At 42.9% G+C, this 26,075-nt stretch overlaps 1 protein-coding gene across 1 annotated transcript in view; it reads left to right on the forward strand.

The window, feature by feature from the left end:
* Positions 1-1,679: 1,679 nt before the first annotated feature.
* Positions 1,680-26,075, forward strand: part of rnpepl1 (arginyl aminopeptidase like 1) — a 34,645-nt gene continuing 10,249 nt past the window's right edge. Inside the window, exons 1-10 of the mRNA XM_021587254.2 lie at positions 1,680-3,064; positions 14,356-14,496; positions 18,174-18,325; positions 20,003-20,119; positions 20,832-21,067; positions 21,423-21,536; positions 24,649-24,761; positions 24,847-24,955; positions 25,116-25,340; positions 25,866-26,008. Of these exons, the coding sequence (XP_021442929.1) occupies positions 2,603-3,064; positions 14,356-14,496; positions 18,174-18,325; positions 20,003-20,119; positions 20,832-21,067; positions 21,423-21,536; positions 24,649-24,761; positions 24,847-24,955; positions 25,116-25,340; positions 25,866-26,008 (1,812 nt within the window). The 5' untranslated portion in view covers positions 1,680-2,602. The remainder of the gene's footprint in view (positions 3,065-14,355; positions 14,497-18,173; positions 18,326-20,002; positions 20,120-20,831; positions 21,068-21,422; positions 21,537-24,648; positions 24,762-24,846; positions 24,956-25,115; positions 25,341-25,865; positions 26,009-26,075) is intronic.

Genomic DNA, 26,075 nt, shown 5'->3' on the forward strand with positions numbered 1-26,075 from the left:
TTAAGGCATAATTGAGGCATGGTCCTAGGGCTCAGGTCCTCCGAGAGAGAGAAAGAAAGTGAGAAAGAGAGAGCATAATTAAATTCACACAGGACACCGGATAAGAGGAGAAATTCTCCAGATATAACAGACTGACCCTAGCCCCCCGACACAAACTATTGCAGCATAAATACTGGAGGCTGAGACAGGAGGGGTCAGGAGACACTGTGGCCCCAATTGACAATACCCCCGGACAAGGCCAAACAGGCAGGATATAACCCCACCCACTTTGCCAAAGCACAGTCCCCACACCACTAGAGGGATATCTTCAACCACCAACTTACCATCCTGAGACAAGGCAGAGTATAGCCCACGAAGATCTCCCCCACGGCATGAACCCAAGGGGTGGCGCCAACCCAGACAGGAAGATCACTTCAGTGACTCAACCCACTCAAGTGACGCACCCCTCCTAGGGACGCCGTGGAAGAGCACCAGTTAGAGTGACTCAGCCGCTGTAATAGGGTCAGAGGCAGAGAATCCCAGTGGAGAACCAGCCAGGCAGAGACAGCAAGGGTGGTTCGTTGCTCCAGTGCCTTTCCGTTCACCTTCACACTCCTGGGCCAGACTACACTCAATCATAGGACCTACTGAAGAGATGAGTCTTCAGTAAAGACTGGTACCGGTTGAGGCCGAGTCTGCGTCTCTCACATGTATAGGCAGACCATTCCATAAAAATCGAGCTCTATAGGAGAAAGCCCTGCCTCCAGCTGTTTGCTTAGAAATTCTAGGGACAATAAGGAGGCCTGCATCTTGTGACCGTAGCGTACGTGTAGGTATGTACGGCAGGACCAAATCGGAAAGATGGGTAAGAGCAAGCCCATGTAATGCTTTGTAGGTCAGCAGTAAAACCTTGAAATCAGCCCTTGCCTTAACAGGAAGCCAGTGTAGGGAGGCTAGCACTGGAATAATATGACCAAATTATTTGTCTCTAGTCAAGATTCTAGCAGCCGTGTTTAGCACTAAATGAAGTTTATTTAGTGCTTTATCAGGGTAGCCGGAAAGTAGAGCATTGCAGTAGTCTAACATAGAAGTGACAAAAGCATGGATGAATTTTTCTGCATAAGTTTTGTCCAAAAAAGTTTCTGATTTTTGCAATGTTATGTAGATGGAAAAAAATCTGTCATTGAAATAGTCTTGATATGTTCGTCAAAAGAGAGATCAGGGTCCAGAGTAACGCCGAGGTCCTTCACAGTTGTATTTGAGACGACTGTTCAACCATCAAGATTGATTGTCAGATTCAACAGAAGAACTCTTTGTTTCTTGGGACCAAGAACTAGCATCTCCGTTTAAAAGTAGAATACGCTTTTTGTGCGTATGGAAAATGTCTGGGATCTTTTTTTCAGCTCATGAAAAATGGGACCAAACTTTCCATGTTGCGTTTATATTTTTGTTCAGTGTAATTTATCAATGGGGTCCATGTGACATTTTAGCTATTGTAATTAGTTGGGACGCCCGAACGGGGTCTCACATTTCATCACAGCTACAGTTGCAATGTCGATACAACAACCTCCATATGTTGTTTGCCCTGAAAATGTTGAAAGATGGGCTTGAATGTGGATCGTGGAGAAACTGGGGCATCATCTGGTTGACGTTTCGTCGTCATGCGCACCGCGGCAACCCCTCCATCGTCCTCCTGTAGAATTCCGGTCGGGAACACCCCTCCCCCCGCAAACCGCTGAGCGCAAGCCAAGGACACCAACAACATATCCAGGGCAACGAGGAAACAATTACGAATAAAGGTTATCCATTGTAACTACTCTCAGGGGATGGTGGTTTCCGGCTTTGCAAACGGATACCCATTGATACAAAGTATCACATTTACACTATGGCCGTCTACCTTTCTCTGCCATGAGTGTGAAATATGTATCAGTTTCCTGCATAATGCATGTCACTGGTGCAACGCCAATTTGTTTTCCATTCAATGACTATTCGCTCCGTGGAATATGCGTTTTGTTAACGTCGAGTTAGAGCTGATGCTAAGGCTAATTAGGCTACATGTTGCTATAGGCTATGTTTAGGCTACCTTGCTGAGTGCACTCTCGTCTCTGTAGCGCCCCCCCTACATTCTACAGCTCTAAAACTTTCCTGTCTCAAATATTTCCTCCCTCTTTTTTTTACTTCCTGTTTTCTACGGGAGTCACATAGCCCAAGCTCCTTTCATTTCAACTGTATGTTCACCCTTTTTCTTTTTCTTTATTCGCGCTACATTGTTTCTCACAAGTCTGTCTAACCGGCTCCCAGATTCTTCTCTCTTTGCGTAAGTCGAAGACTTGGAAATGCACAACTCGTTCAACTTCGGTCCCGATGGATTTGACATATTATTTTTGATGTCCTTTTTCTAAAACACTTTTTCTCTACTGTTTTTTTGTTGGTAATGTCACTCTGGAAGTAGTTGCCCATCCAAAGCCACTTTTCTACAAAGTAACATGTCGGCAGCTAGCTCATTAGCTATGTGGCAGCTACTCTGGAGCTGACATATCCAGCTAATTTGCACATTTTATACGCTTCAACTACGGTTGTTGTTCCTTTTTGCGCGTTCATTTATTCCCCCCGGGAAGTTATAATGGCCCAATTCCAGCGTCCGACACTGTGTTGCTGCCGCAAAGTGCTCACAGTGCCTAGCAAGTCGTGTGAGGGCGGCCAAGGTCTGGGTCAGTGTCGCCTCGTCGACATCGCCTCTGCGTCCAACTTCCACTGCTTCAAGCTTCGCCACTTCCATCTCGACCTCCGCCTCAACTTTGCCGTAAAGGAGATCACTGGGTGGCAAGTCCTGGAACTTGTGGCTATCCAACCAGGAGTGCAGACTTTGGTTCTGGACACTCACCCATCCTTGCTAATTCAGTCCATAGACTGCAAGGTGCCTGGCACCACCGGTGCCCAGGACATTTCCCCGTCGCTCGTCTACCGGGTAGACCCATTCACAGACTATGGATCTTCGCTGAATATCAGCCTCCCAGCCTACGTGATACGGCCGCATCGGGCTTTCCAGATCACCGTTCGCTACACAACAACAGACGGTCCTGCGGTAAGGTCACTTTAAAGGTTCAGGCTACTGCACAGTCTAGAGCGCACAGTTCAAATTAACTTAGGAGCATTTTTAAAATCTCCATTGTTAACGTAGTAAGGCGTACTAAGTAAGCAATAGATGTAATTGTATTTTCTAAAACAATTTTATGAGTATGCTTCATTTACTGTGCTTCATTGTCATATGTTAAAGGCGCCCACCAGAGGGCAATGCCGCCCCTATTTCAACGTCATGTTTGCCCTAGAACGGAAATGCTTGTTTAGGTTCGACTTCCAAAGAATGACGTAGGCTACTTATTCATATTCACGAATTGGGGTGGGGGAAGAACATCATGGTGATTTCCACGTGGAGTGGAGAAACGTCAACAAATAGGGAACTGACAGCTTAGCTAGCAATCTTCCTAAACTTATCTAGCTAGCCAATATTGTCTATTGTTTTTTTTTGTTTTTTTTACTACACCATATTAAAAAGATTAGCCATCTGGCTAGGCTGGTTCTGGAGCTGGATTTGTCATAAGCATTTAGGGAAAACTTTGCCATAGATGGAAACCAAACCAGTATATTTAGCTTTTCCATTTGTTGTTATCTCCAAAGTATCGACATTGTAATGGACAAGGCGCAACTTTTGGTAGGTAGGCTGCTGGCAGGCTTTTCTGCAGTACAGCAAAGTCAGCCCGTGTCCAGTGTTCTCAAATGGGAAGTGAAATGATAGGCAAACAATAACTTTTCTCATGATACACTTTGCAAATTATGTGAAAACACCCTGAGCGCATTGTTCACCAAACCCAAATGTAACAGCAAAACAAAATAAATAAAGAGGTTCCTTTTTAATATTTTTTTCTGTGGGTACCTGTTCATTATAGAAGAGAGGCCTATCATTTCACACTTTGGTTTAGTTGCACCAATCAGAGCAGTGAGGCATGACTTTAGTGGTCAAAACCATTCATCTTGGGGCGACAGGGGGAGCATGGTTACAAAATGCAATCATATCACGCAATTAAACCACTATAAAAGGGTCATAATTGTGTACAGACTAGACTAGCTAAACAATAAGTAAAATTAAAAAAATATCCAATGGATTATGTACATTTTCAAGTAAAATGCCACGACATTGACACAAAAAACATTTCCAGGTCCCGACTTTGGATTTCCCACTTCAAGCCCAAATATAGTGTCATACCATGACTAACACAATCCATCAATTTTAATAATTTATTTATAAAGCCCTTTTTACATCAGCAGAGGTCAAAGTGCTAAACAGAAACCCAGCCTAGCACGTCCGGTGAACAGGTCAAAGTCGGGGTTCCCTAGCTGCAGGCAGAACAGTTGAAACTGGAGCAGCAGCACACCCAGGTGGACTGGGGACAGCCAGGAGTCATCAGGCCAGGTAGTCCTGAGGCATGATCCTAGGGCTCAGGTCCTCCTGGAGGAGAATTAGAGGGAGCATACTTAAATTCACACAGGACACCTGATAAGACAGGAGAATTACACCAGTTATAACAGACTGACCCTAGCCCTCCGGCAAATAGACTATTGCAGCATAGATACTGGAGACTGGAACCAGGGGTGGGTCGGGGGACACTGGCCCCGTCCGACGATACCCCCGGACAGGGCCAACCAGGCAGGATATAACCCCACCCACTTTGCCAAAGCACAAGCCCCCACACCACTAGCACTAGAGGGATATCAACAGACCACAAACTTACTACCCTGAGACAAGGCTGAGTAAAGACCATCCTGATCTCCTCCACTGCACGAGCCCAAGGGGGGGGGGGGCAAAACCGGACAGGAAGATCATGTCTGTGACTCAGCCCACTCAAGTGACGCACCCCTCCTAGGGACGGCATGGAAGAGCACTAGTAAGCCAGTGAGTGACTCAGCAGGCCAGGCTTAGACAGCAAGGGTAGTTCGTCGCTCCAGTGCCTTGCTGTTCACCTTGCACCCCTGGGCCAGACTACACTCAATCATAGGACCTACCGAAGAGATGAGTCTTCAGTAAAGACTTAATGGTTGAGACCGAGTCTGCGTCTTTCACATGGATAGGTAGACCATTCCAGAAATATGGAGCTCTATAGGAGAAAGCCCTGCATCCAGCTGTTTGCTTAGAAATGTTTTGCTTCAGGTCAGGATTCTAGCAGCCGTGTTTAGCACTAACTTAATTTTTTTTTTTGTGCTTTATCTGGGTAGCCGAAGAGTAGAGCATTGCAGTAGTCTAATCTAGAAGTGACAAAAGCATGGATTTGCTTTTCTGCATAATTTTTGGACAAAAAGTTTCGAATTTTTTGCAATGTTACGAAATTTGAAAAAAGCTGTCAATGAAATATTGATATGTTCGTCAATAGAGAAATCATTGTCCAGAGTAACACCGAGGGCCTTCACAGTTTTTTTTGAGATGACTGTACAACCATCAAGATTAATTGTCAGATCCAACAGCAGATCTCTTTTGTTTCTTGGGACCCTCTGTTGAAACTCGGACAAAACAGATACTAGTTCCAGGTCCCACGAAACAAAGAGATCTGCTGTTGGATCTGACAATTAATCTTGATTAGGGATGCACCGATATGACATTTTTGGCTTAAACCGATATATCCAATATTTTCCTTGCCAAAAAAACACATACCGATGTTTACAGTTTTAGCAGCCTTTTAAGCATTCGAGCACAGTTAAATAGTTGAAACATATACACACACTGACCAAACAGTTATTTTGTTGGAATTTACGTATGTCCCCATTACCAGTAAAACATAATCGAAACCTATTTACTGTACTTACTTGCTGTTCATTTGTTCATTCTCAACCAGGATTTCATCATGCATATCAAGCAGGGAAGTTTCAGCTCTGTCTGTCTGTAGTCTCTCTTCCTCGGTGCACACTGTCACTGTGTCCATTTCCATCTTGTCCAGCTGTGTAGGTAACAGTTCACGTAAACCCTGTTTCTTGTCTGGATCAAAGTAGCGGTCCTTGTACCTAGCATCAAGCATGATGGCGACACAGTAGAAGCTCAGAGAGAATGCCACTGAATTGCTTGATCACAGCCTCTAGTAGAGTACTTTTCCAAGTTAACTTCCGACATGGAGAGTGGGGTTTTGTTGAGCAGGTGTTTCAATGCCATGACAGAGGGTATCACGTCTGCTGCAGATGCAGTTGATGAGCTTATTTCTCGAGCCAGTTGTCAGCATGCTCATGGGGCTGACATCACTGGCCCAAATGTCAGTCGTGAAGCTAATAGCAGTGACGCTAATAGCAGTGACGCCCATAGCAAGTAGCTCACGGATGTGTGTTTCAACAATACTATTGTAACTCCGGTAGGGCAACATCTGAAAAATAGCGCCTACTTGGTAGTGTGTACCGGGGCTCGAGGTGCTCGACCAGTCAGCGAAAGCCAACATCATCCACGTCAGAGAATGGCTGATTGTGAAGGGCAATGAATTCTATTGTCTTGGCGATAATGGATTTCAACTTTGAGTTGTCTCGCTGAAATTTTCTTACTCTTTCAAATGACTGTTCGACTTGTTGACTGCTCGATCCACACAGCAGAAATTGTGGGCTAGGTTAGGAATGCTGTGTTGCACGTGAAGAGCTATATTTTTTCGTGGCGTCATTACGTCATCTACCTAGGTATGCACGTCACCTTTGACATCGCCGTTAAACTAGACATTGGGCCCATGCTGATGTTGGTATTTTCAGCTAATATCGGCCGATTCTGATATGCTTACCGATATATCGTGCATCCCTAATCTTGATGGTTGTACAGTTCTCTCAAACAATGAATTATTGAATTCAATTGTTATGCAACATTGTGGTTAATCACTGGGGATCATCTTTCAGTAAAAATTGTGAATGTCTGCTTGTGGTACATTCATTATTTTATATTACACCAATTTGCCCAATGTGGACAGTTACTACATTACACAAGCTCACATTTTTACCACATAAAATGTTGTGGAATTACACAGAATATTTTGCTTCTTTATAAAAGTTTACAGTCATCACAAGTATATTGAATTGATTGCTTTAAACAGATTCATACAGTTGAAGTCGGGTAGTTTACATACATCTTAGCCAAATACATTTAAACTCAGTTTTTCACAATTCCTGACATTTAATCCTAGTAAAAATTCCCTTTCTTAGGTCAGATAGGATCACCACTTTATTTTAATAATGTGAAATGTCTGAATAATAGTAGGGAGAATTGATTTATTTCAGTTTATTTTCTTTCATCACATTCCCAGTGGGTCAGAAGTTTACATCCACTCAATTAGTATTTGGTAGGATTGCCTTTAAATTGTTTAACTTGGGTCAAACGTTTAGGGTAGCCTTCCAGAAGCTTTCCACAATAAGTTGGGTGAATTTTGGCCCATTCCTCCTGACAGAGCTGGTGTAACTGAATCAGGTTTGTTGGCCTTCTTGCTCACACACGCTTTGTCAGTTCTGCCCACAAATGTTATATGGGATTGAGGTCAGGGCTTTGTGATGGCCACTCCAATATCTTGACTTTGTTGTCATTAAGCAATTTTGCCACAACTTTGGAAGTATGCTTGGGGTCATTGTCCATTTGGAAGACCCATTTGCGACCAAGCTTTAACTTCCTGACTAGAGGTCGACCGATTATGATTTTTCAACACCGATACCGATTATTGGAGGACCAAAAAAGCAGATATCGATTAATCGGCCAATTCTTTTTATTATTATTATTATTATTTTTACATTTGTAATAATGACAATTACAACAATACTAAATTAGCACTTATTTTAACTTAATATAATACATCAATAAAATCAATTTAGCCTCAAGTAAATAATGAAACATGTTCAATTTGGTTTAAATAATGCAAAAACAAAGTGTTGGAGAAGAAAGTAAAAGTGCAATATGTGCTATGTAAGAAAGCTAACGTTTCAGTTCATTGCTCAGAACATGAGAACATATGAAAGCTGGTGGTTCCTTTTAACATGAGTCTTCAATATTCCCAGTTAAGAAGTTTTAGGTTGTAGTTATTATTGGAATTCTAGGACTATTTCCCTCTATATCATTTGTATTTCATTAACCTTTGACTATTTGATGTTCTTATAGGCACGTTAGTATTGCCAGTGTAACAGTATAGCTTCCGTCCCTCTCCTGGCTCGAACCAGCAACACAACGACAACAGCTACCCTCGAAGCAGCGTTACCCATGCAGAGCAAGGCGAACAACAATTAGAAGGCTCAGAGCGAGCGATGTTTGAAACGCTATTAGCGCGCGCTAAATAGCTAGCCATTTCACTTCGGTTACACCAGCCTCATCTCGGGAGTTGATAGGCTTGAAGTCATAAACATCGCAATGCTTGACGCACATCGAAGAGCTGCTGGCAAAACGCACGAAAGTGCTGTTTGAATGAATGTTTACGCGCCTGCTTCTGCCTACCACCGCTCAGTCAGATACTTAGATACTTGTATGCTCGTATGCTCAGTCAGATTATATGCAACGCAGGACACGCTAGATAATATCTAGTAATATCATCAACCATGTGTAGTTAACTAGTGATTATGATTGATTGTTTTTTATAAGGTAAGTTAGCAACTTACCTTGGCTTACTGCATTCGCATAACAGGCAGTCTCCTTGTGGAGTGCAATGAGAGAGAGCCAGGTCGTTATTGCATTGGACTAGTTAACTGTGAGGTTGCAAGATTTCTCCAAAAAGTATGATCTTTGTCCCCATGTGCAGTTGCAAACCGTAGTCTGGCTTTTTTTATGGTGGTTTTGGAGCAGTGGCTTCTTCCTTGCTGAGCGGCCTTTCAGGTTATGTTGATATAGGACTCGTTTTACTGTGGATATAGATACTTTTGTACCTGTTTCCTCCAGAATCTTCACAAGGTCCTTTGCTGTTGTTCTGGAATTGATTTGCAGGTCGAAAAGCACAGTCAACTTAGTGTATGTAACTTTCTGACCCACTGGAATTGTGATACAGTGAATTATAAGTGAAATAATATGTCTGTAAACAATTGTTGGAAAAATAACTTGTCATGCACGAAGTAGATGTCCTAACCGACTTGCCAAAACTATTGTTTGTTAACAAGAAATGTGTGGAGTGGTTGAAAAATGAGTTTTAATGACTCCAACCTAAGTGTATGTAAACTTCCGACTTCAACTGTATATTTGGCTTGGTACTGTTGATTTTGTATGCATCTGTCCGTCGCAGGACTATGAACGCTGTTGTAATTTGAATGCTTGAAATGGCACAGAAAACTTGGGGCACTCTCTGTATAAATCCGATAGCCGCACGCCAATACACCGATTTGAGGGTCAAACTATCACCTGAATAACAGCCAGCCCTAGTCAGTGTTGATATCCTGTGCCAGGTCGTAATTCGTTGAAGTTAAGTAACAAAGCAACTGACTTGTTTCTGGCCCGTTTCGGCAGCCTCCCAGAATCTCCATCTAGATGACTGTTCAACAAATTCTCTTCTAACCAGTGATGTAAAAATGAGTGTTAATGAGTGGTAATCTCTTCCATGGATATCATATTGAAATCAATGTAACAGGAGGCAAAGGTTTTGGGTGTATGCTCCACAGGCGGGCCCACCCATTAGGGGCGGTGCCCCACTAGTGATTGGTCACCAAATATTTGTAATAAAAAATTAGCAGTCTAATCCATTTGCTTTTGTCTTGTTTGTTAGTTTTTGTTCTAAATGTCGATCTTTTCTCGCACATTCCTCTCCTTTTTCCTGCCTGACTCCCTCCTTCCCTTTTATTGCTCTGTTGTCTGTACAAACACAACACTGGTTTAGTCATGCCATGGCTACATTAATTGGCCCAATGCCAGACAAGAACGCTAACCACCATCCCAAAAAAGTTGCCCCTAAAAAGCAACTAATCCCTTTTGAAACAGCCTATATGGCATCGATATGAGTCAGACATTTATTCTAGCGCCCGGGAGGCAGCCCGGTTCTGAAATGAATGCAATCACTTTTCACCCGGGTCAAACTCCTCCCACCGTGGTATCCTGGGCAAGATAAATTAATCTCCTCATCGGATGGGGCGCTGTTATTTCATCGCCACCAGACCGTTCAAATCAAAGGATCACAGCCGTTTGAGACTGAAAAGTGAGTATACCGGTAGCTAGACCATAGACTGCTGGTTATGTATCTGGTTATGCATATTTTGAGAATCATTATCACTATCATCGCTAGCACCGTCACCGGCCTCAATCTAATCCAATCTGGAGCCAGTCTGTCTCCATCTGTGAAGCATAGAATTAGCTTCCAAACGCAGCTCAAGAAATAATGTAATCATGTTTATAATTGAGAGACGATAACCATCTTTGACCCTGTTTTTCTGTTAGACCAAGTGCACAGTTGGGTGCCAAACTGATCCCCTGGTCATGAATGGATGCCGGGACCTACCAAAAGGAGCAAAGTTGGGTATCATAACATGTCCAGCAATGTGATTGGAATGGTTTAGGGACTTCCAAAAAAAATATTTCATCCACTGTTCACTTGCTATTTTCACAGCTTGTCAGGCAAGACCTCAGAATAAAAGTGTGTCATGTGACACAAGTACCCTTGTGACACCTCTGTTGTTGCCAGTCTCCCTTGACTCTTATGAAAAGGACATGCCATCATGAGGCCTCTAAAAGTGACAGGAGATACTGCCCTGATGTCACAGGCGGCTTCATAAACAACAACAGGTAATGTGTGTTATGTGAACATTCCTAGCTTGATAAACTAGTAAGCTAGTTCCCCAGCCAAGAAGAAACAACCAGTCGAGTAATTTTGGTTGTGAAGTGCATTAGCAAAAGGTGCTATCCTTTCTTTAGAACAAAATACAATTACTCACATGGCTGTCTATTACATCACCCCGTAACAGGCCCTTGCAGTCAACACCACCTCATGAGATTGCCTGCTGCAGTGGTTTGAGAGATTTCCAGTTACAGCTGAAGACAAGCAAGTGGTCCCTCATCAGCATCATGCTGCCATGCCCTCACTGGGAGCTTTCTTATGAATGGAACAGTCAGACCCATGTTTGCAACAGCACCCTTCACCTTTCAGCGGCAACAACTTTTATAGGCTCATTATTTGTACAAATACACAAAGTAACCCACTAAATTACTTTGATACATTTGATAAAGCAATTGTGAAATGTAATTTATGTAAACTGACTTAGATGCATATAATGTCCAGGGCATAACCTAGCCTGGTGGAACCAGCCTGATCATCATATAATGTCCAGGGTATAACCTAGCCTGTTGGGAACCAGCCTGATTACAGTGTTCACCATATAATGTCCAGGGTATAACCTAGCCTGATGGAACCAGCCTGATCACTGTGTTCACCATATAATGTCCAGGGTATAACCTAGCCTGGTGGAACCAGCCTGATCACCATATAATGTCCAGGGTATAACCTAGCCTGGTGGAACCAGCCTGATCACCATATAATGTCCAGGGTATAACCTAGCCTGATGGAACCAGCCTGATCACTGTGTTCACCATATAATGTCCAGGGTATAACCTAGCCTGGTGGAACCAGCCTGATCACCATATAATGTCCAGGGTATAACCTAGTCTGATGGAACCAGCCTGATCACTGTGTTCACCATATAATGTCCAGGGTATAACCTAGCCTAGTGGAACCAGCCTGATCACTGTGTTCACCATATAATGTCCAAGGTATAACCTAGCCTGATGGAACCAGCCTGATCACCATATATTGTCCAGGGTATAACCTAGCCTGATGGAACCAGCCTGATCACCATATAATGTCCAGGGTATAACCTAGCCTGTTGGGAACCAGCCTGATCACTGTGTTCACCATATAATGTCTAGGGGTATAACCTAGCCTGTTGGGAACCAGCCTGATTACTGTGTTCACCATATAATGTCCAGGGTATAACCTAGCCTGGTGGAACCAGCCTGATCACTGTGTTTACCATATAATCTCCAGGCTATAACCTAGCCTGGTATAACCAGCCTGATCGCTGTGTTCACCATATAATGTCCAGGGTATAACCTAGCCTGTTGGGAACCAGCCTGATCACTGTGTTCACCATATAATGTCCAGGGTATAACCTAGCCTGTTGGGAACCAGCCTGATCACTGTGTTCACCATATAATCTCCAGGGTATAACCTAGCCTGGTATAACCAGCCTGATCAGTGTGTTCACCATATAATGTCCAGGGTATAACCTAGCCTAGTGTAACCAGCCTGATCACCATATAATGTCCAGTGCATAACCTAGCCTGGTGGAACCAGCCTGATCACTGTGTTCACCATATAATGTCCAGGGTATAACCTAGCCTTGTGGGAACCAGCCTGATCACTGTGTTCATCATATAATGACCAGGGTCTAACCTAGCCTGGTGGGAACCAGCCTGATCACTTTGTTCACCATATAATGTCGAGAGTATAACCTAGCCTGGCGGAACCAGCCTGATCTCCATATAATGTCCAGGGTATAACCTAGCCTGATGGAACCAGCCTGATCACTGTGTTCACCATATAATGTCCAGGGTATAACCTAGCCTTGTGGGAACCAGCCTGATCACTGTGTTCATAATATAATGACCAGGGTCTAACCTAGCCTGGTGGGAACCAGCCTGATCACTGTGTTCACCATATAATGTCCAGGGTATAACCTAGCCTGGCGGAACCAGCCTGATCTCCATATAATGTCCAGGGTATAACCTAGCCTGATGGAACCAGCCTGATCACTGTGTTCACCATATAATATCCAGGGTATAACCTAGCCTGATGGAACCAGCCTGATCACTGTGTTCACCATATAATATCCAGGGTATAACCTAGCCTGATGGAACCAGCCTGATCACCATATAATGTCCAGGGTATAACCTAGCCTGATGGAACCAGCCTGATCACCATATAATGTCCACGGTATAACCTAGCCTGATGGAACCAGCCTGATCGCTGTGTTCATTCACTCACTTCACATTTTATAATATCTGAAGTGAAATAGAAAGGTGAACACAGCCATCAGGTTGGTTCCCCCAGGCTACTCATAACCACCACTTATAATGTAATCGGTGCTCTGTGTGTGTTTGTGTGTGTGACCGACCAGTATCTTTGAGGGACTAGGAGCTGATCTTTGCTGCTATGCCCATCAATAGGGCTCTGTCAAAGACCTCACCTCCAGCCTCACCTCAATGGGGAGAACAGAATTAGGAAGGTTTAGTCTGACCTGTTCAAACTCCAACATAGTACCAGTTTGTGTGTCAGATATCACCTATCCCTTACTGCCATTGGTAATAGAACAGTGTGTGTGTATGTGTTCACAGAAACATGTATGGAGCCAGCACATGGAGACTTGCAAGATGATGCGATGATGTCCAGACGGGCTTGATCCTGATGTGTATGAACGGAGAGAAAACTGGCACTCGGCATAAACATTTTACTAGACACAACTTTAACTTGCATTGTCTTTTTTTTATGATTGAATTGGTTGATATCAGTCTATGGGGAGGGAGAAACCTTGTGTATTGTGCACTAGGATCAGGGAACTCCGGTTGTATATGGGACACCATACAGGAAGGTATGACCACTCTGACATGTTTGCCAAGGTGGTTACCACCTGACAAAATGCAGATAGGCACAGTATCTGTATCCGCTGGGAATTACATTGAAATATGAAAGGTGCACATTGTTATATTAGTAGAACACTGATTCTATGGTATTATGTAAAGGGTTGTTAATTCTACAGGGACCTGTTACGACATTTGAAAGTTATCAAAACACTTAGTTTCGAATCACTACATAAATTCAGCAATCACATTCTCATATTAGTCTGTTGGCTACTCATATTCAATGGTTCCTCCAGCATCACACCATACATCAGTCTGTAGTTGTTGAACTCAACGTGCAGGAGGTTTGTTTGTTGTGAATGAGTGTGGGGAAACTGGCCACCCTTGCCTTCGCCGCCAGAATGGTTGTGCGCCATGTCTATCATGTTAAACACCTATCAACGATTGTGAGATCTTGCATGCTTCTGCAGTGTAGTCAGCCTAGAACCCATCATTTACCATTTTCTTAATGTCGTGTGCAATGCCTCTTTTTAAAGGGACAGTTCACTCTAAAATCAGAAGTGGTCTAATGTTGATACATGTCAATGTTGCATGGCATCTGAGCTATATGCCAAATTAAATGGAAAGATAGGCTTGTAGTCTAATTTCCTGATTTAATTCGGAGAATACACAAAGCTTGTAATTTGGACATCTCAACGTTCGACCAAACATTGACTTCGAGAGTGTACTATCACTTTAAGTTTAACAAATGTATGTTTCTGATTGGTTCCTGGGCCCTCTAGATCTGGTGGCTGGACGCAGAGCTGACGTGTGGTCAGACTCGCCCGCTAGTCTTCACTCAGGGCCACTCTGTCTGCAACCGATCCTTCTTTCCCTGCTTTGACACACCCGCCGTCAAGAGCACCTACACCGCTACTGTCAGGGTGAGTGTCAACTGTCACACCTCTAGTGCTGGTTTCCAGAGAAACCTGACCCTATTGTTTTGATATTGACATAACATAAAAGTTTGTGTTGAAAATTTTAATGTAATACACCTCGGCCGTCAAGAGCACCTACACCGCTACTGTCAGGGCAAGTCACCTCTCAAACCTGGGTTGTGTTGATGTAGATATTGTTTATTTAGATAGGTCTCTTTTACAGATGAGCCCTGAATAACCGAAATGACTGAAAATACACACATCAAAATATATATACAAAATGCAAGCAGAAAGAAAACAACAGTCATAAAACACATTCATCATAAGGTCCTCAATTAGCTTTCTGAATTGCCCTAGAGGCACCGGAATATCACATTTAAAAACATTTTGAGGATTGTCCCAAAAGTAAGGTGCACGAAAACTAAAAGCTGATTTACCACCTCCGTAGAGGCCAAAAGTTCTCATCCCTGAGACCAGGTGTGGTAACTCCTTATGTCTAAAGTTTAGTAATGATGCTAGGAACAATGGGACTATTTGTAAAAGGGCTTTATACATGAAAACATAGCAATGTATTTATCTACGTGACATCAAAGAGGGCCAACCAACTTTCTGGGAGAGAATGCAGTGATGAGTACTTAAACTGTCACCTGTAATAAAGCACAGTGCTCTATGATAAACTACATCCAACGGATGTACATCCAATGAAGTGGCAGTTGAGTTCATGTAGATGACATCGCAATACTCTAGGACCGATGGGAACGTCGACTGAATAATCTGCTTTCTATTATTTAGCGAGAGGCAGGGCCTGTTTCTATTCTCAGCTTCTTAACTAACTCATCAATATGCTTTTTAAAAGACAGCTTTTCATCTATCCAGAGGCCCAGATATTTGTAAGCAGGGAGATGGTCAATATGGACACCATCCAAAGTACATATGCTTCAATCATCAGAATTATTTGTATGCGCTGTAGAGAACAACATATACTTAGTTTTACCTGTAGTCAGTACTAATTTACGGTAATTTCTGTAATACAATGAAAGCAGACTGTAGTTCAGATAGAGCCTGATAAACCGTGGGGGCAATAGCATACACAACAGTATCATTGGCATCAAATTGTGTTGGTCACATACACGTGTTTAGCAGATGTTATTGCGGGTGAAGCAAAGTACTGCAGTAATATCTAACAAGTAATATCTAACTTTTCCACAACAATACACACAAAGCTAAAGTAAAGGAATGGAATCGGCATACAAGTGCAGGTACATTGTTTTTTACAGACAAGTTGATATTGTTAATGTAAAAAGTACAGGACCCAGAATGGACCCCTGCGGGACACCTTTTGTGATATCCAGGAAACCTGATTTAATGTCGTAAGTAGATATACATTGAGTTCTATCTGTCAAGTAATTTTTAAACCAGTTACATGCAGTCTGTTCTAGGCCATTTAAGGAAAGCCTCAATTAGCGGTGAGGGATCAACAGTATCGAGGGCAGCACAATGTTTATTTTATCCATACAGTTAAAACTAAAACCACATTTAAAACTAGGGATGCAACAGAGATAGTGCTACGATCTGGTCTAAAACCCAACTGATGTACATTTAGAATACATTTCAAAGATAAGAAAGATCTTAGCTGAGAATTAATCAAAGATTCTAATATTTTAGCGGGGCAAGAAAGTTTAGAAATAGGTCGATAATTATTAGGTCACTATTAGGGTCAGCACCTTTTGTGAAGGGGGAGTACATAGGCCGCCTTCCAAACCTTGGGGATAGTACCAGATATAATCGTCAGGTAAAAAACATTGGTTAATGATTCATCAATTGGGGGCAGAGTTGCAGCAAAAATGGATCAAGCATATCAGCTTCAGTGGATTTTTTTTACATTAATCTTACGCAAGGCATCTAGCACATCACAGATAGTAAATTGTTTAAATAAAAAACAAAGATTTACTGGAAGTTTAGTAGAGGCTGGCAGAGGGTAGAGCAGTCGATTAACTGACCTAGAGTCAACTACACCACCGTTTCTCTCAAATAGAAAGCCTGCAGAGATAAAATGATGATTTAAAAGCATAACTTATCTCTTCTCAATTATGATGCCAGAGTCAGAACTTAGGCAGGTACGAAGAGGATTTTGTACTCTTCAGTACATTTACTGTTTTCCAACATTTAGAAGGATCACCAGCAGAGTCAGAGAGACAGAGCTTAAAAAGTAGCTTGATTTAGCATTGTTAATTCAGATGGTACATATTTTTCTCAATTGTCTGAAAGATTACAGTCAGTTTTCTTTGCTTTGGCCCAGGCCTGATTTCTCCTCTGAATGAGCACAGGTAATTCCAAAGAAAACCAAAGGTTCAATCTATCTTTGACTCTGAATTGTTTAAAAGGGGCATGTTTATCTTCCAGAGGAATAAATATGGAGGATATATTTTCTAGACCCAACTCAGTGTCAGGAATACAGGAGACCGTGACTAAATCAGAGTAGAACATGTAAAATCTTTTAAAAATGTATCTTTTTAATTAAATGAGGATTAGTATGTTGCTGTTTCATATCTAATACCATACTATGGGACAATGATCACTGAGATTATATGAAAATAGACAAATATTTATGGGGGTTGCATAAATATTGATTGTGATTGCCAACAAGGGTTTTGCCACCAAGTACTAAGTCATGTTTTGCAGTAGGGGTCAAATACTTATTTCCCTCATTAAAATGTAAATCAATTTATAACATTTTTGACATGTGTTTTTCTGGATTTTTTTGTTGTTATTCTGTCTCTCACTGTTCAAATAAACCTACCATTAAAATTATAGACTGATAATTTCTTTGTCAGTGGGCAAACGTACAAAATCAGCCGGGGATCAAATACTTTTTTTCCTCACTGTATATTCAGAGACGACCTATCAGATATAAGAATTTGTACCCACTGGGTTGGCCACCAACTGGGGTGGTCAATCACCTTTTTATTTTACCACAACATCACTGGTAAGAAAACCCTGGCTCGGTGATATCAGCTTTGCATTGCTCTGTTGATCTGTCTCTGTCTACCTGTCTTTCTCTACGTTTTTCATTCTCATTCACCCCACTGTTTTTGATTGAATGTAAATAATTGTATTTGTGGTGTTTCAAACTGTAGTGTTAATTCTGTCATTTGTAGTTTATTACATTTTTGCTGATAATTTTGTATTTGTTGTATTGTTGTCCTCATGAGAATTGAGACACTGGTCTCAATGTGTTTCCCGAAATAAGTAAAAGTTAAATAAAGAAAAAAACACACTGTAAATCTCACTTGGCGTTTTAATATAATTCCCAATGCTAATCTCTTGTCATAATCTCCCTTTCACCCCGTTAATCTCACTTTGTTGTAATCTTAATCTGGTTTATTTGCTCCCACCCTCTGTCTTGGTTTCTCTCCATTTTAATCTGTTTTGTCTAAATAAAATGGCTTTTATAGAATTACACCACTGTTTCTTTAATCTCATCCTGCTTTTTACAATCTACATCTCACTTTCCCTTCTGTTGTCTCGTTAGCACCCATTTTCCTGTGAAACTCCTGATTTAACATAATCTCCCTTTGTCAAAATGAGTTTGATAATATGTTTCTGTGCTAGCGTGTGTACGTCCATGTCTGTGTGTGTACGTACATGTCTGTGAGCCTGTTTGTGTGTGTGTGTGTGTGCAGGTGCCGGAAGGTGTGACGGTGTTGATGAGTGCCTCCCGCAGTGCCTACTCCAAGCAGGACAGGGTGTTCCAGTTCTCCATGGAGTACCCCGTCCCAGCCTACCTGGTGGCACTGGTGGCAGGAGACCTGCAGCACGTCGACATTGGCCCCAGGTCAGTGGGAGTGACCTGACCGAGGTCCAGTACATGAATATTAAGCAGTATTTCCCATCCCTTCACTGATTTGAAAGGAAATGACTGGCATATATCGTGGACACTCCAACTAGCCAATGCCTCCACCAATCCAAAGCTTTAAGATTTGTGAGAAGTGGTGAATGAGGAGTGTCGACTTCTGGAGAAAGATACTGTATTAGAGATATTATTGTGATGCAACCTTTTGTCATGAATGTGTCAAACTCCAGACCTTGAGGCCCGCAGTTACTGTTGGTTGTCATTCCTCCCTTACCTTTTAATTGATAAATGAAGTCATTGATTAGTAAGGAAGTCCACACACCATTGTTTCCTAGGTGTAAATCGGACACCAATATAAAGGAAAGAACAACATCCAGCTGACACTGTGGCACTCTAGGACTTGAGTTTGATGCCCCTATACTGGTGCTATGCTTCTGCATATTATCATGTGTCAATGTCCAGACCTTCACATATTTGCAATAGTGACCAAATCAGCAGCATCACATGAGATTTTCACATGCAAGGGGCCGATTCCACGCCAGCGTGGACAGTAAATATTTTTGGTGTCTCAGATTGTTCTGGCAATTCTCACATAAAAACTTAATTGGGAGGAAGGATGTTCAATGTGCTTTTTACATCTGTATCACAAACTATTTTTCAAAAATCACGATGTAAGTGGCATTTTAGACCTATACATGCCCTCCTGTAAGACCCTATGATGTGTGAACCGTACATGATACAGACAACATCTTGGTGTCATTATACTGTAAGACCCTATGATGTGTGAACCGTAGATGATACATCTTGGTGTCATTATACTGTAAGACCCTATGATCTGTGAACCGTACATGATACAGACAACATCTTGGAGTCATTATACTGTAAGACCCTATGATGTGTGAATTGTACATGATACAGACAACATCTTGGTGTCATTATACTGTAAGACCCTATGATGTGTGAACTGTAGATGATACATCTTGGAGTCATTATACTGTAAGACCCTATGATCTGTGAACCGTACATGATACAGACAACATCTTGGAGTCATTATACTGTAAGACCCTATGATGTGTGAACCGTACATGATACAGACAACATCTTGGTGTCATTATACTGTAAGACCCTATGATGTGTGAATCGTACAGACAACATCTTGTAGTCATTATACTGTAAGACCCTATGATCTGTGAACCGTACATGATACAGACAACATCTTGTAGTCATTATACTGTAAGACCCTATGATCTGTGAACCGTACATGATACAGACAACATCTTGGAGTCATTATGCTGCTTATAGTGTGCTCTAAAATATGGAGTATGTCTAGATCCTGAAATGTCACAAATGTATTCAACTTTTAAAAAATAGGAATATCTCAATTACCCGTTTTGATCTTGTTCATTTTTAGAGATATTGTTTAAAACCATGAACTCTACAAGTACATCACGTTTCCAGAGTGGGCTGGCGTGGAATCACCCACATAGCATGTCATTTTTATTATCTATCTATAGGGGAAATGTTTCACCTCACTAGGAACCAAATGGAATCAAACGACCCGAAACTGGGAGGGACCTACCTATAAGAAACATTTTTGTTGTAAATGTTTTTGCTATGGTTTGCACTAAAGAATACATCCCGGCTATCTTCCTCTGGCAGGAGCCGGGTGTGGGCAGAGCCGTGTGTACTGACCTGTGCTGTGAGCAAGCTAGGGGGTAGCGTGGAGCGTTGGCTGAATGTGGCCGAGGACCTCTTCGGACCCTATGTGTGGGGAAGGTTAGAGCAATACATTTATTTTTGCCTCACACAAAGAATCTCAACATCAAATATAGAACAATGCATGAAGGGTACAGGTCAAGTTTTTGTGACATACTTATGCATAAAACATACTTCAGCTACTCTATCCCTTAGGTCTGGGTAAGTTGGAGTGTCTATGTTTGTCCACGGCCTCTGACAGAACACACACAATCCCCAAAATACACTTACAGTAAGTGCCAAATTCACATGGCTAGACAGTCTTCAGATTTAAATTGTACAGTGTTCGCAGTTACAGATACAAATTCTCCATATCTACAAGTTTACATGAATTGTTAACTTTACAGGGCTTTTAAGTCATGCTAGGGAGATGGAAGATGGAGCTGAAACCATACAAAACATACTATAAAAGAGAACAAACCAGAAAACTGTCCCACTCAGTCAATTGAGGAGGTACACTTCATGTCTACTCATACATTGAAAAAGTTCTGTTATGTCCAAATGAGAGTTGTATAATTCATTCATTGAATTTCAATGCACTTCCCGGCCTGTGTCCCAAATGGCACCGTGTTCCCTATCTGGTGCACTACTTTCACCCTAATTCTTATATAGTGCACTTCGTTTGACATCAATAGTATTGCACTATATAAGGAATAGTGTGTAATATTGGAAGCAGTCCTGAATTAACCACACGACAAGCCTCGTATCATTCCGCCACCCTGGTCACACACAGGTACGACATAGTGTTCCTGCCTCCGTCGTTCCCCATCGTGGCCATGGAGAACCCCTGCCTCACCTTCATCATCTCCTCCATCCTGGAGAGCCGGGAGTTCCTGCTGATCGACGTCATCCACGAGATTGCCCATGGCTGGTTCGGCAACGCGGTCACCAACGCCACCTGGGAAGAGATGTGGCTGAGCGAGGGACTGGCCACCTACGCACAGAGACGCATCACTACCGAGGCCTACGGTGTGTATACATACGCACGCTCACACACACACCTAGGCACAAAGGCATATATATATAAAAAAAAGTTAAGAACAAATGCTTATTTAAAATGATGGCCTACCGGGGAACAGTGGGTTAACTGCCTTGTTCAGGCGCAGAACGACAGATGTTTCCCTTGTCATCTCGGGGATTCGATCCAGCAACCTTTCAGTTACTGGCCCAACGTTCTAACCACTAGGCTACCTGCCACCCCACATGGTGCATATGGTGTGTATATACAGCATACACACCTAAGTACAGAGGTGTATCACTACAGACAGACACACACACAAACAAACATGCCAACAGCTAATCCCTCATCCCTGTGTTTCCCAAGGTGAGGCCTTCACCTGTCTGGAGACGGTGTTCCGTCTAGACGCCCTGCATAGACAGATGCGTCTCCTAGGAGACAACAACCCTGTCAGCAAGCTGCAGGTCAAATTTGAGCCAGGTAGGGGTGATACAGTGGGGAGAACAAGTATTTTATACACTGCCAATTTTGCAGGTTTTTCTACTTACAAAGCATGTAGAGGTCTGTAATTTGTGTCATAGGTACACTACAACTGTGAGAGACGGAATCTAAAACACAAATCCAGAAAAACACAATGTATGATTTTTAAGTAATTCATTTGCATTTTATTGCATGACATAAGTACTTGATCACATACCAACCAGTAAGAATTCCGGCTCTCACAGACCTGTTCATTTTTCTTTAAGAAGCCCTCCTGTTCTCCACTCATTACCTGTATTAACTGCACCTGTTTGAACTCGTTACCTGTATAAAAGACACCTGTCCACACACTCAATCAAACAGACTCCAACCTCTCCAATGGCCAAGACCAGAGAGCTGTGTAAGGACATCAGGGATACAATTGTAGACCTGCACAAGACTGGGATGGGCTATAGGACAATAGTTAAGCAGCTTGGTGAGAAGGCAACAACTGTTGGCGCAATTATTAGAAAATGGTAGAAGTTCAAGATCAATCGGTCAATCACCCTCGGTCTGGGGCTCCATGCAAGATCTCACCTCGTGGGGCATCAATGATCATGAGGAAGGTGAGGGATCTGCCCAGAACTACACAGCAGGACCTGGTCAATGACCTGAAGAGAGCTGGGACCGCAGTCTCAAAGAAAACCATTAGTAACACACTACGCCGTCATGGATTAAAATCCTGCAGCGCACGCAAGGTCCCCCTGCTCAAGCCAGCGCATGTCCAGGCCCGTCTGAAGTTTGCCAATGACCATCTGGATGATCCAGAGGAGGAGTGGGAGAAGGTCATGTGGTCTGATGAGACAAAAATAGAGCTTTTTGGTCTAAACTCCACTCGCCGTGTTTGTAGGAAGAAGAAGGATGAGTACAACCCCAAGAACACCATCCAGACCTGAACCCAATAGAAAATCTTTGGAGGGAGCTGAAAGTCCGTATTGCCCCGTGTAAGCCCTGAAACCTGAAGGATCTGGAGAAGGTCTGTATGGAGGAGTGGGCCATAATCCCTGCTGCAGTGTGTGCAAACCTGGTCAAGAACTACAGGAAACTAATGATCTCTGTAATTGCAAACAAAGGTTTCTGTACCAAATATTAAGTTCTGCTTTTCTGATGTATCAAATACTTACAGTGCCTTGCGAAAGTATTCGGCCCCCTTGAACTTTGCGACCTTTTGCCACATTTCAGGCTTCAAACATAAAGATATAAAACTGTATTTTTTTGTGAAGAATCAACAACAAGTGGGACACAATCATGAAGTGGAACGACATTTATTGGATAATTCAAAGTTTTTTAACAAATCAAAAACTGAAAAATTGGGTGTGCAAAATTATTCAGCCCCTTTACTTTCAGTGCAGCAAACTCTCTCCAGAAGTTCAGTGAGGATCTCTGAATGATCCAATGTTGACCTAAATGACTAATGATGATAAATACAATCCACCTGTGTGTAATCAAGTCTCTGTATAAATGCACCTGCACTGTGATAGTCTCAGAGGTCCGTTAAAAGCGCAGAGAGCATCATGAAGAACAAGGAACACACCAGGCAGGTCCGAGATACTGTTGTGAAGAAGTTTAAAGCCGGATTTGGATACAAAAAGATTTCCCAAGCTTTAAACATCCCAAGGAGCACTGTGCAAGCGATAATATTGAAATGGAAGGAGTATCAGACCTCTGCAAATCTACCAAGACCTGGCCGTCCCTCTAAACTTTCAGCTCATACAAGGAGAAGACTGATCAGAGATGCAGCCAAGAGGCCCATGATCACTCTGGATGAACTGCAGAGATCTACAGCTGAGGTGGGAGACTCTGTCCATAGGACAACAATCAGTCGTATATTGCACAAATCTGGCCTTTATGGAAGAGTGGCAAGAAGAAAGCCATTTCTTAAATATATCCATAAAAAGTGTCGTTTAAAGTTTGCCACAAGCCACCTGGGAGACACACCAAACATGTGGAAGAAGGTGCTCTGGTCAGACGAAACCAAAATTGAACTTTTTGGCAACAATGCAAAACGTTATGTTTGGCGTAAAAGCAACACAGCTCATCACCCTGAACACACTGTCAAACATGGTGGTGGCAGCATCATGGTTTGGGCCTGCTTTTCTTCAGCAGGGACAGGGAAGATGGTTAAAATTGATGGGAAGATGGATGGAGCCAAATACAGGACCATTCTGGAAGAAAACCTGATGGAGTCTGCAAAAGACCTGAGACTGGGACGGAGATTTGTCTTCCAACAAGACAATGATCCAAAACATAAAGCAAAATCTACAATGGAATGGTTCAAAAATAAACATATCCAGGTGTTAGAATGGCCAAGTCAAAGTCCAGACCTGAATCCAATTGAGAATCTGTGGAAAGAACTGAAAACTGCTGTTCACAAATGCTCTCCATCCAACCTCACTGAGCTCGAGCTGTTTTGCAAGGAGGAATGGGAAAAAATTTCAGTCTCTCGATGTACAAAACTGATAGAGACATACCCCAAGCGACTTACAGCTGTAATCGCAGCAAAAGGTGGCGCTACAAAGAATTAACTTAAGGGGGCTGAATAATTTTGCACGCCCAATTTTTCAGTTTTTGATTTGTTAAAAAAGTTTGAAATATCCAATAAATGTCGTTCCACTTCATGATTGTGTCCCACTTGTTGTTGATTCTTCACAAAAAAAATACAGTTTTATATCTTTATGTTTGAAGCCTGAAATGTGGCAAAAGGTCGCAAAGTTCAAGGGGGCCGAATACTTTCGCAAGGCACTGTATGTCACGCAATAAAATGCTAATTAATTACTTAAAAATCGTACAATGTTATTTTCTGGATTTGTGTTTTAGATTCCGTCTCTCACAGTTGAAGTGTACCTATGATAAAAATGACAGACCTCTACATGCTTTGTAAGTAGGTAACACTGCCGATTTTGCAGGTTATCAAATACTTGTTCTCCTCACTGTTGGTGGATAAATGCACGCACACACACATATAGTCTGTGTAATTGTGCTTCACAAATAAAATGTTATTTTTTAAATGAGGACAACTCTGTTTCCTTGTCTTTCATTTTCTCTCCCTCGTCTGTTTCTTGTCTTCCCTTAGGTATTAATCCCAGTAGTCTGATGAACTTGTTCACTTATGAGAAAGGCTTTTGCTTCGTCTCGTACCTCTCTCAACTCTGTGGCAATGTCAAGCGCTTCGACAGCTTCCTGAGGGTAAGCGCATGAACACACAGATACACACACACACACACACACACAGACACACCACATCACTTGAAAGTGTGTCATGTTCTCTCAGGCCTACATAGAGCAGTTTAAGTTCAGCAGTGTTGTGGCCCAGGACCTGCTCGATTTCTTCTTGTGCTTCTTCCCGGAGCTGAAGGAGAGCTGTGTGGCACAGAGAGAGGGTGAGTCTGTCACTCACATTACCAGTACATGGGAAAAGGACATTTTCTTCCACCAAACTTGTTCAAGTGCTGGATAGCATTGTCAAATTATTCTCTGTTTTTGTGTGAACCCACAGAACTGAAAAGGTGTATATTTGTTCCTCTCTCTTCTCCCTCTCAGGGTTGGAGTTTGAGCGGTGGCTGAACGCTTGTGGCCCCCCTCTGTGCGAACCGGACCTCTCGGCCGGGGGGGTTCTGACCGGTCCCGTCCAGAGTCTGTGTGACCTGTGGGCCAGCGAACCCCCGGACCCTGAGGCCATCGCAAACTTTAACCTCTCCTCTTGGAGCACCTTCCAGACCGTTCTCTTCCTGGACAGACTGTTGGACCGCTCGCCCCTCTCACACGGTAGGTACCAGACCATTGTGTTACTGTAGGACCGCTCGCCCCTCTCACACGGTAGGTACTAGGCCATCGTGTTACTGTAGGACCGCTCTCCCCTCTCACACGGTAGGTACCAGACCATCGTGTTACTGTAGGATCGCTCGCCCCTCTAACACGGTAGGTACCAGACCAGCGTGTTACTGTAGGACCGCTCGCCCCTCTCACACGGTAGGTACCAGGCCAGCGTGTTACTCTAGGACCGCTCGCCCCTCCCACATGGTAGGTACCAGACCAGCGTGTTGCTGTAGGAGTGATTTAGGATATGCTTTTCCTTTCAGATAATAATAAGTAAGACATGGACGGGGGGACCTGATCCTAGATCAGCACTCCTACTCTGCTTTATTTATACGGGCCCTGGCTTCAAACACATGAGCGCTGTGTATTTCTGCATCTTTTGGGACTATTCCATTGGTTCCGTTGTACCAAGTGAAATGTTGCATAAATCAAGCTACCCCAGAGAGTGATGGGATGCTTGTTTGTGTGTGTCAGAGGTTATGGGTCAGTTGTCACGCTGCTACTCGGCCCAGCTGGATGAGATGAACGCTGAGGTGCGGATCCGCTGGCTGCAGATCGTGGTGCGGAACAGCTTCTACCCGGACCTGCCCCGCATCCGCGGCTTCCTGCACAAACACGTGAGTGGTGACTGAACCAGGCGGAGGGGGCACGCCCCAAATGGCACCCTATTCCAATTATTACAAA

The sequence above is a fragment of the Oncorhynchus mykiss genome, chromosome 27 (assembly GCF_013265735.2).
Source record: "Oncorhynchus mykiss isolate Arlee chromosome 27, USDA_OmykA_1.1, whole genome shotgun sequence".
Lineage (NCBI taxonomy): Eukaryota > Metazoa > Chordata > Actinopteri > Salmoniformes > Salmonidae > Oncorhynchus > Oncorhynchus mykiss.